The 11,105-nt window shown below is 51.5% G+C and overlaps 5 protein-coding genes across 6 annotated transcripts; 3 read left to right on the top strand and 2 right to left on the bottom strand.

The window, feature by feature from the left end:
• The first annotated feature begins 18 nt into the window (after positions 1–18).
• On the top strand, positions 19–1,276 carry PV09_03105 (uncharacterized protein). Its single transcript, XM_016356258.1, has one exon. The coding sequence runs from the start codon at positions 247–249 to the stop codon at positions 1,045–1,047; it is 801 nt and encodes a 266-aa protein (XP_016215781.1). The 5' UTR covers positions 19–246; the 3' UTR covers positions 1,048–1,276.
• PV09_03104 lies at positions 1,212–3,182 on the bottom strand. Of its 2 annotated transcripts, XM_016356256.1 has the most exons (3): positions 2,897–3,182; positions 2,474–2,836; positions 1,212–2,416 (listed from the first exon to the last, which is right to left on the bottom strand). In XM_016356256.1, exons 1-3 carry the CDS (start codon positions 3,032–3,034, stop codon positions 1,250–1,252), a joined length of 1,668 nt encoding a protein of 555 aa, XP_016215779.1. In that variant the 5' UTR covers positions 3,035–3,182; the 3' UTR covers positions 1,212–1,249. The 2 variants fall into 2 exon arrangements, with proteins under 2 accessions (XP_016215779.1, XP_016215780.1); XM_016356257.1 differs by having other exon boundaries at positions 2,474–3,182.
• Positions 3,183–3,426: 244 nt separating this feature from the next.
• On the bottom strand, positions 3,427–4,224 carry PV09_03103 (uncharacterized protein). The gene has a single exon (XM_016356255.1). The coding sequence runs from the start codon at positions 4,087–4,089 to the stop codon at positions 3,724–3,726; it is 366 nt and encodes a 121-aa protein (XP_016215778.1). The 5' UTR covers positions 4,090–4,224; the 3' UTR covers positions 3,427–3,723.
• Positions 4,225–4,433: 209 nt separating this feature from the next.
• On the top strand, positions 4,434–8,713 carry PV09_03102 (uncharacterized protein). The gene is made up of 4 exons (XM_016356254.1): positions 4,434–5,322; positions 5,417–5,846; positions 5,909–7,045; positions 7,102–8,713. The coding sequence occupies exons 1-4, from the start codon at positions 5,045–5,047 to the stop codon at positions 8,260–8,262; spliced, it is 3,006 nt and encodes a 1,001-aa protein (XP_016215777.1). The 5' UTR covers positions 4,434–5,044; the 3' UTR covers positions 8,263–8,713.
• A 374-nt stretch (positions 8,714–9,087) lies between these two features.
• PV09_03101 (uncharacterized protein) lies at positions 9,088–10,983 on the top strand. Its single transcript, XM_016356253.1, has 2 exons — positions 9,088–10,289; positions 10,353–10,983. Exons 1-2 carry the CDS (start codon positions 9,208–9,210, stop codon positions 10,933–10,935), a joined length of 1,665 nt encoding a protein of 554 aa, XP_016215776.1. The 5' UTR covers positions 9,088–9,207; the 3' UTR covers positions 10,936–10,983.
• The last annotated feature ends 122 nt before the right edge of the window (positions 10,984–11,105 follow it).

Raw genomic sequence — 11,105 nt, 5'->3', positions numbered from 1 at the left:
TCCGAGTGCGGAGTGCTCGTCCGATCATGTTCATACCTCATGCATTCGCGCTTTGCAACGACGCGGCGCCCTACGAATTGGCATCTTCGCATCAATTTTTCAACACACCGCCGCGGCGCCCCGCTGATCAACCCTTGACACTTTATTAGTCGGCTGGAATTGCACTAGATAATTCGCTTGCCTGTGTGTTCGGTGACCTGAACAGGCGAAGAGACGCACCCAGCTTTGCACAGAGCTGCCGACATCATGCCGTCAGTAGAGGCATCATTGGACAAGGCCGCACCTTCAGCGTCGCAAATACCGCCAGAGCCATCGTCTCCTTTACCAAATGAAAGCCATGCATCGGCTCCAGCACCTCGTCTCCGCTCGATAATTCCTAACGAGAAAATCGATCCTATGGTTTACACGTGGTCCACCCTCTTTAAATGCCTGGTAGGGAACTGCACCGCCAAGGAGCGCGAACAATACCTCACAGCGCGAGATATCGCAAGAGAAGAGTCAGACTGCAAGCGCTGCGAGGACTTTCGTGATTGGAACTTCAAACACTCGCCTACGGTGCGCTTCCTTCGCGAGCAGATTCGGACCGTCGGCCCAGATTTGAAACCCGAGAATGTACACTGCATGCGCTGTCCGTGGGACAGAAAGGGTGGTTTCGATCTGAACTTTGGGATTTTGCTCTGCGCAAATCATTTGACAACGAGAAAGAGGCTGGAGGACACGCTGGCGCACGAGATGGTTCACGCGTACGACTACTTGCGGTTCGAAGTCGATCCCCAAAACCTGAAGCACCAGGCTTGCACGGAGATTAGGGCGTCGATGCTGAGTGGGGAGTGCAGATTCCTAGAGGAGTGGCTGCATCGCAAGCAGTTCAGAATCACAGGAAAGGATGGGATGGGCCAGTTCCAGGAGTGTGTGAGGAGGAGGGCAGTGCTGAGTGTAATGGCAAGAAAGGAGTGCAAGGACAAGGAAATGGCAGAGTCGGCTGTTAGAGATGTGTGGAGCAGCTGTTTTGGTGACACAAGACCTTTTGACGAAGTTTATCGGTAGTTGCAATTTGTTGTGAAGATGTATGGCTTCATTCCGCATAGCGTACGGCGTTGGTGGAATATACAACGATAAGAGGATATGTAGAGAGGTTATTCTTTTTGTACTTTTAGCGAGCTTCACTTGCTCCGAAAAGCAGATTCCACTCAAGAGCAAGCGATTAAACGGTAAAATGAGCGTCGGATTCGTTTTTTACTGAATTGTACTATCCTCTCTTTACAACAAACATCTTCTGAGCATAGTACTCGTACTCGTTCTTCCTCCGAATTCTTGCTTTCTTTCCAAAGAAAAACATTGGCACAGCCAACAGGCTAAATGCCACGCTCAGACATCCCAGAAGAACGAACGAGTTATAAACACCCATTCCGTCGAACCACGGCCCAATCGCAAATACTAAGATAGTGGCCATGATATTACGCACAAATGCTACTCCGATCAAGGCATCAGGCAGGACGAGCTCATACGCGTCCTGCAGATATGTCAACGCAATATCGCCGGTGCCACCAATACCAAAGCCAATCAACGCGGAACCTATCGTGGGGATGATCCAATGCATACCTTCCGCGGTACAAAGGCCATACATGAAAACACCGACAGGCATTAGAGTTCCGGGGAGAATAAATAGAACCAATCGCATTTCAGGCTCATAAAGACCTCCATTCCGGCGTGCTAGTCTCACGATCGCCCAGTCCACGATGGGCCCGCCCCAGGCAACACCGATGATGGAACCAATGGCCGGCGCGATATTAAGGTTTCCGACATCGGCTGCGGAGAAATTGTATGGTGCGTAGGGATAGATGTTCGACGTAGAAACGGCGACGATACTCAGCGCTGCGAGGCAGAAGGCCCATTGCAGGGCGGCAAATGCAACGGCTGGGAAGTAGTACAACAATGCAAACGGTTGATACAAGTGCCGTGCCCAAGAATAATGACTCACCGAAGTGAGAGTGTACATGGCATATCGCCGGCCGCGAGAGCGCATGGGAATGGTTGTGTCGATTTCAACGAGCCTGCGCCGACTCGTAATTTTGTTACTGCCGATTTCGAGAACGATGCCCTCATCGATCTCGTCCTGCTTTTCCTTGGCCGACTTTTCTTCGGCAGAGGCGTCGATGCTAGCGTTACGTCCTGAAGGGACTTGCGCATTGATACCATCGTCCGGAACGTACTGCGTCTCTTCCAGGAAGAAGATCAGCAGCACGCTGATAATGCCTTGGAAAATGGCTAGATACCAGAAGGACCAACGCCAGCCTTGTGAAGATATGGCGATGTACCCACCGGCTACGGGGGCAAGGTAGTTGCCGATCGTTGAGCAGAAGAAAAGAAGTCCATTCAAAGAGCCTCGCTGGTGAACGAAGAACAGATCGTTGACCTAGGTCCGTTTCAGCTAGGTGGTACAGCAGTGGATGGGATAAAATGAGAATCATACCGTCATTTGAAATAGAGACTCATTCACGCTTCCTGCCAGGCCCATGAAGACATTCGACAGCATCAGATCAGGTACGTTCTGCATTCGTGCAGACCAGATGTCCATTCCGAATATGATGAGTGACGTGATGATATAGACAGGCCTGCGACCGTAGCGCATCGCAAACGGAGTGAAAACGATGCAACCGATGCTTAACGTCGCCGCACTGACACCGTAGCTGTTGTTCAGCGTGCTGTAACTGAAGCCCAATTCAGAATTCATATCGGCCCATAATGGCGGGGAAACGGTGAGGAAACCGTAAACCATTATCGCATAAAGGGACAAGAGCGTCATTTGCACGGTTTTCCGCCATGCTGACCAGTTCTTCAAAAGCATCCCCCGTCAGACTGCTGCAATGTGAATCTGAGTGCGCATATCACGTACCAAAGGGTCATTTGGATCAGAAGTGGGTTGCGGCGCGAGTACAACTTGCTCATTCTCGCGGTCGCTTAACCAAATCGTCCCAGGAGGAAACTGAGCGTCGTTGACCAAATTCGCTTCAACACCTGTCATCCTGTGCATTTAGTTCGTCTTGCGTTGACACATCGCACGACGGCGAAAACCATATCTCTTTTGTACTCCATCTTTCCTCCATGCTTGCCCCACGCTTGCGGACAACGGTGCTGATAAGGATGTCTGGGTATCACAGGTAGTTGATAACTTATCGGCCACTTATGATGTCGCTCGTCTGGCGACAGCATTTGATGTTGACATCTTTCGACCTGCGTATTTTGTAAATTTCCGTGCAATCCGCGGACTCCAGGCTCGCGGATCAAAGTCATCTGATATTGTCTGCTATACTTACCCAATTCGGCAGAGCATGGTTGTGGAAACATTCTCACGCCGATGCCTTGGTAGGATCCTCACGATGGAAAGAAGACTGGTCAGATTGAAAATGGTGCTTGCGAGTGTCAATGTCAGGTCTGCTTCACACTCCGAGGATACATTCAGAAAGCCCCTGGTAGATTACAATGGCTGGGCTTAGGATTTCATTAGACAGCATCATCAGTCCTAAAAAGTTCAACGTGAACATTATACAAGGCAAAAAATTCCTTCTTCCAGCGGTTCCACTCTGGATTGCTTCTGTTCAACCTGCGCGTGCAGAAATTCTCACGTAGCTCAGCCCAGGCCAAATCACTGCCCATCTCTGAGCTTATTATTGCCATGATTTGACACTTGCGCCAGGCCACAAACTGCCAGCCATTGGTGGTTTACGTGTATTCGAGACTGTTGCATAGCAAGCTCCTTGACATGCAACCTAGCTTCGTTGAGTGTTGTCGGAACTCTGAACGGCTTGCGTTTTCTTCGTATATCAAGCCCTTCCCATGGACAAGAACCCAACCGCCTGGACGTTTAACTTGCTGCGCCAGCACCACAACCCCATGACACGCCAATCTTGGCTGGGGTTTCCACATGACATGCATGTCGGGGGGGTTCACAGGGTCGAGATGCCGCCGAAGCGGTGTGAACGGTGCTGGTCGATTGTGAGAAGCCAATTGAACATTCCCTCGACGATTGCGTCGTGAAGCACAGAGAGAAGACGGCCGTAGTCGAGTGCTGTTCGCGAGAGCAGCCATGAGCTGCAACGCCGCGGTCTGGAAGAGGACTCGACTGTGCTCCCAAAGGGCAAGAACTGATGAGTCGGTCGCAATCCGTATCAAAGATCGGCTGAGACCCGTTATGCGACCGCAAGGTCCGGGCCGTTAGCTGACCAACACCAGGAAAAATCCAGGTCGTGAAGAAGCTCTGGAAACCACTCGACCTCAGCCAAAGCCGCTAAGCCCAAATCGGCCGTTGCGCGGCTAATTTAGGGTCTTTCGTCACAGCTCCGCGGCCTGTGATTGGCTGCGCGACGACTTGCTTGCCTGCACCACACGCCTTGTGCTGCGTGCAGGCCTGCAGCCCACAGGACGAGCTGCCTACATATCCTTCAACGCTTGGTTCGAAGCCCGCGGTGCTGGCTGGATTCTTTGATGGTGATTGAAAGTGTCTTTCCCGCTGTCTTAGTCCGAGCCAGCCCTGTGAAGGCTTGATTGCACCATATCGAACACCTGTCGGTTCGAGTTCGGAGGTACCCCACCTTGGACGGCGTGCCAGCGACGACATCACCACCACCATCGCTAGTGGGACCTCCTTGCCGTTGGCCACGAACCTGAATCGCAGCGCACAAAGTTCCCCCCTGTCTTGACAACGAAGCAGGCTGGCGACACAGCGGTCACGTCTTGTCGGGTTCCTTCCAGCGACTGCGTGAATTAGCGCTTTGCCAGCAGAGATCGCAGTCTCGACGCTCGGGCACCTCTTTTGCGGCGCACGACCACCACCAACCACGGCGCAAGACGCCAATCTTACCTCCCTAGCCAAAATTCGAGGTCTCTCGCGCCCGATGCCCGATTCTTGAGTACATGATACCTGTCTTCCCGCGGATCTGAACAGCCTGGACCAAGATATACGAGCCCTATTCCAACAGCTCCCTCCACGACTCCGCCTGAGGAGTCGTAGGCAGGCAGCGAGCATCCCAGCACGACCACCACAATGGCGCAATCGCCCATGTTATCATGCCCTCTAAAACAAACTAACGAAATCGACTGGATATCGCCCCTCAAGGCCTACATACGTGACTCATATGGCGACGATCCGGAGCGGTACTCGGAAGAGTGCGCGATGCTCAACAGGCTGAGACAGGACATGCGCGGCGCGGGAAAAGACAGCGCTTCCGGGCGTGACCTGTTGTATCGGTACTACGGACAGCTTGAGCTGTTGGATTTGAGGTTTCCTGTGGATGAGAACCACATCAAGATTTCCTTCACCTGGTACGTTTCCCCTGCTTGAACATGCTCTTCCTCAGGCATGACTCTGGCCGAAAGATGACGTTTTGGCGAAAAGCGGATGCTGAATGAGTTGCAGGTTCGACGCTTTCACCCATAAGCCGACGTCGCAGTACTCGCTCGCCTACGAAAAGGCGTCAATCATATTCAACATCTCCGCCGTCCTCTCCTGCCATGCTGCTCTGCAGAATCGTTCCGAAGAATTCGGCCTCAAGACAGCCTATCATTCGTTTCAAGCCTCAGCTGGAATGTTCACCTACATCAACGAGAACTTCCTTCATGCCCCATCCGTGGACTTGAGCAGGGACACGGTCAAGACGCTGATCCAGATCATGCTGGCCCAGGCACAAGAGGTCTTTCTAGAAAAACAGATTTCGGATAAGAAAAAGGTTGGGCTGCTGGCCAAACTAGCCAGTCAAGCGGCGTGGCTTTACGGGCAGGCCCTCGAGGGCGTTCAGGAAAATGTCACGAAAGCCGTCTTTGAACGGGTCTGGCTACTAGTTACCCAGGTGAGTTCTCATACCTTTCCGATTTTGCAGCACTGATGATGACATTAACAATTTGTGCGAAGATCAAATCAAACTACATGTCCTCGTTGGCGCAATATTACCAGGCCTTGGCTGACAACGATGCTAATGCGCATGGGGTTGCAATAGGAAGGCTCCAAGTTGCTGAGTCGCTTGCCCGTGAAGCAAATCGCATCGCGAACTCCTTTCCTTCCTCCGTGCCTGCGAGCTCAAATCTCACGTCCGAAACAGGCCCCACTCTCGCAGATGCAACAAAACGCCATCTAACGGCCTGCTCGGAAAAGCTGGCCGAGTTCGTCAAGGATAATGACTTTATCTACCACCAGCCTGTGCCTTCGGAGGCTGGACTTGCCGCTATACCGAAACTACCTGCAGCGAAGGCGATTCCTGTAAGTGAGTTGTACCAGGGACAGGATATTCAGCGGATTATCGGACCGGATATTTTCCAGCGTATTGTACCGATGGCGGTCACAGAGTCAGCGAGTATGTACGACGAGGAGAAGGCGAAGCTTGTGCGTGGTGAGACCGAGCGTGTAGAAGTTGCGAATGATGAAATGGCCGCATCATTGGACTACCTCAAGCTACCAAGCAGTCTGGATATCCTGAAAGGCGCCAAAGATGGGGACATGTCCGTGGACACGGAGTTCAGGAGGTGGTGTGAAGAATTGGCCGGTCACCAGGGGTTCTCAGCAGAATTCGATGAATTGAATAAGATTAAGCAACACGTCAATGAACTGCTAGAGAACAGCATGAAGTCGTTGGACATGGAAGAATCCGTCTGCGAAAAGATGCGTTCCAAGTATGGCGACGAATGGACCCAGCAGCCTTCCTCTCGACTTACGGCGACTCTTCGGGCGGACATAAAGAACTATCGTCAGGCTATAGAAGAGGCCAGTACGAGTGACGCTCAATTGTACAGCACGCTTCGCCAAAACGAGAGTGACTTTGACGAGATGCGAAGCGCAGGAGAAACAGATGAGGCCGACATTCTGTATCAGCGAGCACTCATTAAGGCAGGCGCAGCGAAGATCAAAGGTGATGCGAGTGAGACGCTTCTAGATGAAGATTTTGACAGTGGTCCAAGCGTTGCGGAACAGATCGCGGCCATTGAAGAGCTGCTGAAAAAACTGAGAGGGTTAAAGAAAGAAAGGGAACAGGTACTTAAGGATCTGAAGGAGAAGGTATGAATTTTCCCCTATACTTTTGAGCGGGAATCAGAGAACTGACACTTGGGCAGGCGCACAATGATGACATATCGAATGTTCTCATTCTAAACAAGAAGTCCATATCGAATCAGGACAGCCAGATCTTCAAAGCGGAGCTCGAAAAATTTCGGCCGTACCAAAATCGCATCCTCCAGGCGAACCACAAGCAAAATTCTTTGTTAAAGGAAATCACACGCACGTATGATGCGCTGCTGCAAGACAAACGCGTTCGCGCTGAGCATAGCAAATTCGAAGCCTTCTCTCGCCAGCGCAACAGCGCCCTCGCGAAATACCGTCGTGTATATCAGTCTTTCAACGACCTTGTTACGGGGTTGAGCAGAGCCCAGACATTTTATGCAGAAATGAAAGAGACTGTGGAGAGTTTGGCTAAAAATGTGGAGACTTTTGTTAATAACCGAAGAAGCGAGGGAGGACAATTGCTAGCAGCGATTGAAAATGCGAGAAAGGAAAATCAGAGTGGTCTGGTAGATTGGGAGCGGGAGAGACTGGCCCAGCTGGTAGATCGTATGAGCGTGAATAACCCATCTTCTGGGAACTCGTCGCCGGGGCCGAGGGGTCCCATGTCCGTAAGTTCGGGATCCAGTGGAGGACGACCAAATTTTGGTAATGCACCAACATCGCCACCGCAATCACAGATTGTACAACAATACGCCGTTGCTCCAGCGCCTGGATCGTCACAGTTTGGACCGCCCTCTGGTGTCACATCCCTCGGCACAGGATATTTCCCCCGTCAGAATGGCACCGGTATCTCTTCCCCACCGGCGACAGCTACGCAGCATGTAACATACAACCCCGCGAGCTGGGGTCCAGTATCACCACCTCCACAGCAGCAATTTTTCTCTCAAAACATCAATCAACCCGGTGCTCGGTATTCACAGCAGAGCATGCCGTCGTACACGCCGCATCAACAGCAGCCAGTGCCAAGTCAGGTTCAGCCCCAACAGATGCCACCTGGATGGCAACCACCGCCACCGCCTCCTGGGGCCCCCCCCAATCAGCAGGACATGAACTTTGGCATTGGGGCTGGTATGCAGAGTTATCCCAGTGGGCCTGGCGGCTATTCTGGAAGCGTCATGAGACACCCTCCCCAAGGGCAGTCGCATTCACAAACGGGCATGCAGCAGCAGCCAGGAAGTGCAGATCCGTGGAGCGGGCTAAGTGGATGGAAATGAGAGAGGTCCAAAGAGTCGAAAGGATGAGGAGCTAGATTATATTTCTTTCTCTTTTATTTCTTTTTTTACACGCAAAATGGGAATGGAGAGGAGTGTAGCATTCTTGTCGACTTTCTGTGTCAATTTTGACCTTGAACTTCTTCCAAGCGCTCGCTAGGAGCTCTCTCATCTTTCCCTCGTCGGCCAGTCTTTTTCTTTTGACTGTTTTGACGGGGAATTCATGCATCGCAAAAATTTTTACACGGGCTCGGTGAAGAATATGAGTCCCAAAATATAAACGGGAAACTAAATGGAGGAAGGCGCCCATCCTCATAGTCACGACCATGCGCAGTGTAAGATGACAGTTATTGTTTCTGGCAGCATTGCTGGATTCTTTGTTCTACTCGTGAAAGCAGCGCGACTCGTCAAATTCAATCTTGTCTCGCGCCGGCAATATTGATCAAAAATATGAGGCGAATTGGCCATACTCTAGAAGTTTTGATTCAGGCATCTGTCCGAATTCAGTGACGTAGGATACCTTAAGGTCAAAGTTGGTGGATCTCCACAGCTTGAACGTGGTGTAAATCCTGATCCAACAATGCTTGGGCACTGTGAGTTACCTGCTTGGTACGAAGCTTGACTTATGACAAGCTTTTTCGCGCCGAGACCTCAGCACACACACATGGTTCATTAAGATGCGGTGAGCACATACTTCATTTTCGTTGGTAATGTTTTTTCCAACTGGTGTAACATCCGTGTAGGAGCAGGAGCCTTCGGCGTTAAGAAACAGTGACCCGCACCCGGTCTCGGGCCGGGAACGGCTCTTCACCCTGTATGAGACCGCATCGTGCTTTAAGCTCTACTCGATGTTAGGACATAGATATTTAAATTCATAAATTAAGCCTTGGAGGGAGACATGGGATCTTTCTCTCTCTTCTTCTTCTTTTGCAGCGTTATCGACTCGTCATGACCGAGGAAGAAGTAAAGGATAGCGCGCCAAAGGATGCGACCGATGACATACGCACATGTCGGGCTGACCAGGATAGGCAGACAGGAACAACAGAGAAGGACGAGCACAAGATTCAAGCTACGGCTACAGCAGCGACTTCAAAGGTGACAAATGAGAGCGATAAACCATACTCGGCCTTCTCCGGGCGGATGAAATTCCTCATTGTTTTCATGACGGGCTGTGCAACCTTCTTCTCGCCTCTCTCTGGCCAAATCTACTATCCAGTCCTGCCGATTCTGACGGGCGCCTACAACTTGTCTCAAAGCGCTATCAACGTGTCCATCACCACGTACATGATCTTCCAAGGCCTCGCACCTAGCTTCCTAGGCACCTTCTCTGACTCCAGCGGCCGCAGACTGGGCTACATACTCGCGTTTACCATCTACACCGCTGCCAACATCGGACTGGCCCTCCAGAGCAACTACGCGGCCTTGCTCATACTGCGTTGCCTGCAGAGCGCTGGCAGCAGCGGCACGGTGGCTTTCGGGTACGGCGTGATCGCAGACATTGCCACGACTGCGGAGCGAGGGAAGTACCTTGGTCCCATGATGGCTTGCATCTTGACAGCACCAGCATTCGGACCAACCATCGGAGGTCTTCTGACGGAATATCTCGGCTGGAGAGCCGTTTTCTGGTTTCTCACCATAATCAGTGGCGCCTATCTGGTGCTATACATCATCTTCGTTCCGGAGACGCAACGCAATATTGTTGATGACGGCAGCATCGTGCCGCAGCAATGGTGGCGGCAGTCGGTCGTGCAACATCTCGCTGCTAGACGTCGATTGAAGTCGCTGGGCGCCGACGAGAGGGAAGCCTATCTCGCGCGGCAGGAAGAACTTGCTCGAAAACAGCAGGAGATCAAGATTCGCTTTCCCAATCCCCTGAATTCGTTTGTGATCCTCACAAACCCGGATGCGTTTTGCATCATTCTCTATATGGGATTAGCCATGTTTGCTAACATGGTTCTGATGACGAGCACGCCAACTGCGTTTCCTGGATTATATGGCTTGAACACCTTGCAAGTCGGACTCTGCTTCTTGTGAGTGCGCATTTGCTTAAAAGACGTACACGTAACCACATCCTGCTGACTGATCCATCCAAGACCTCTTGGCGTTGGCGCAGCCATAGGCGCCATCATTAATGGTCGTGTACTCGACTTCAACTACCGTCGCATCGCCCAACGACTTGGCTTTGCGGTCGACCGAAAGAAGGGAGACGATTTGACCAATTTCCCCATAGAGACTGCCCGTCTCCAGTCCGTTTTCTTCGCTCAAACGCTGCAAGTTGCCGCATACCTGTCTTACGGCTGGGTTCTTGATCGGCACGTCCACCTTGCGGCGCCTCTCGTTATACAATTCATCATAGGTTTCTGTCTAGTCATCGTGTCGAACTCGCTTAGCACGCTGCTGGCCGACATCTATCCAAAGAACGTCTCCACCGCGTCTGCGGCGTCCAATCTATTTCGCTGTCTTCTTGGCGCGGTGGGTGCCGCCGTGGTCGACAAGATGTTGAGTGGGATGGGCATGAGTTGGGCATTCATGTTTGTGGGTTTGATGTTGGTCGCTGCTACAAGTCTTATTGTGATTGAGTTGAAATGGGGAATGGGATGGCGGCAGAAGCGGTGGCGAGAGGCTGCGGAGAAGAGTGCCAAAAACGACGTGGAAAAAGGTGCGGTCAAAAAATAAGGCAATAAAACATTCTGTAATAGTTGTTCACTTACTTGTCGTTCTTCCCCTCTTCCTGACAAAGTCTATGGTGTGACCCGGGTCTTAAAAAACTCCAATCTTGCTGGCATAGTGTTTCTCTTATGTGAAGTGTAGAAATCAATTGTAATTTTAGTTTAACAATGCATCAT

Source organism: Verruconis gallopava (genome assembly GCF_000836295.1).
Source record: "Verruconis gallopava strain CBS 43764 unplaced genomic scaffold supercont1.8, whole genome shotgun sequence".
Lineage (NCBI taxonomy): Eukaryota > Fungi > Ascomycota > Dothideomycetes > Venturiales > Sympoventuriaceae > Verruconis > Verruconis gallopava.
The sequence above is the reverse complement of the archived record's forward strand: the minus strand, read 5'-3'. Positions and strand labels throughout refer to the sequence as shown.

Coding starts and splice junctions, on each gene's coding strand:
- PV09_03105 (XM_016356258.1), top strand. CDS start 247: ATGCCGTCAGTAGAGGCATCATTGGACAAGGCCGCACCTTCAGCGTCG.
- PV09_03104 (XM_016356256.1), bottom strand. CDS start 3,034: ATGCACAGGATGACAGGTGTTGAAGCGAATTTGGTCAACGACGCTCAG. Junction 2,837..2,896: donor CTGATCCAAATGACCCTTTG/GTACGTGATATG, acceptor ATGCTTTTGAAG/AACTGGTCAGCATGGCGGAA. Junction 2,417..2,473: donor AGTCTCTATTTCAAATGACG/GTATGATTCTCA, acceptor AAACGGACCTAG/GTCAACGATCTGTTCTTCGT.
- PV09_03103 (XM_016356255.1), bottom strand. CDS start 4,089: ATGGCTGCTCTCGCGAACAGCACTCGACTACGGCCGTCTTCTCTCTGT.
- PV09_03102 (XM_016356254.1), top strand. CDS start 5,045: ATGGCGCAATCGCCCATGTTATCATGCCCTCTAAAACAAACTAACGAA. Junction 5,847..5,908: donor TCTGGCTACTAGTTACCCAG/GTGAGTTCTCAT, acceptor ATTTGTGCGAAG/ATCAAATCAAACTACATGTC. Junction 7,046..7,101: donor TTAAGGATCTGAAGGAGAAG/GTATGAATTTTC, acceptor ACACTTGGGCAG/GCGCACAATGATGACATATC.
- PV09_03101 (XM_016356253.1), top strand. CDS start 9,208: ATGACCGAGGAAGAAGTAAAGGATAGCGCGCCAAAGGATGCGACCGAT. Junction 10,290..10,352: donor CAAGTCGGACTCTGCTTCTT/GTGAGTGCGCAT, acceptor GATCCATCCAAG/ACCTCTTGGCGTTGGCGCAG.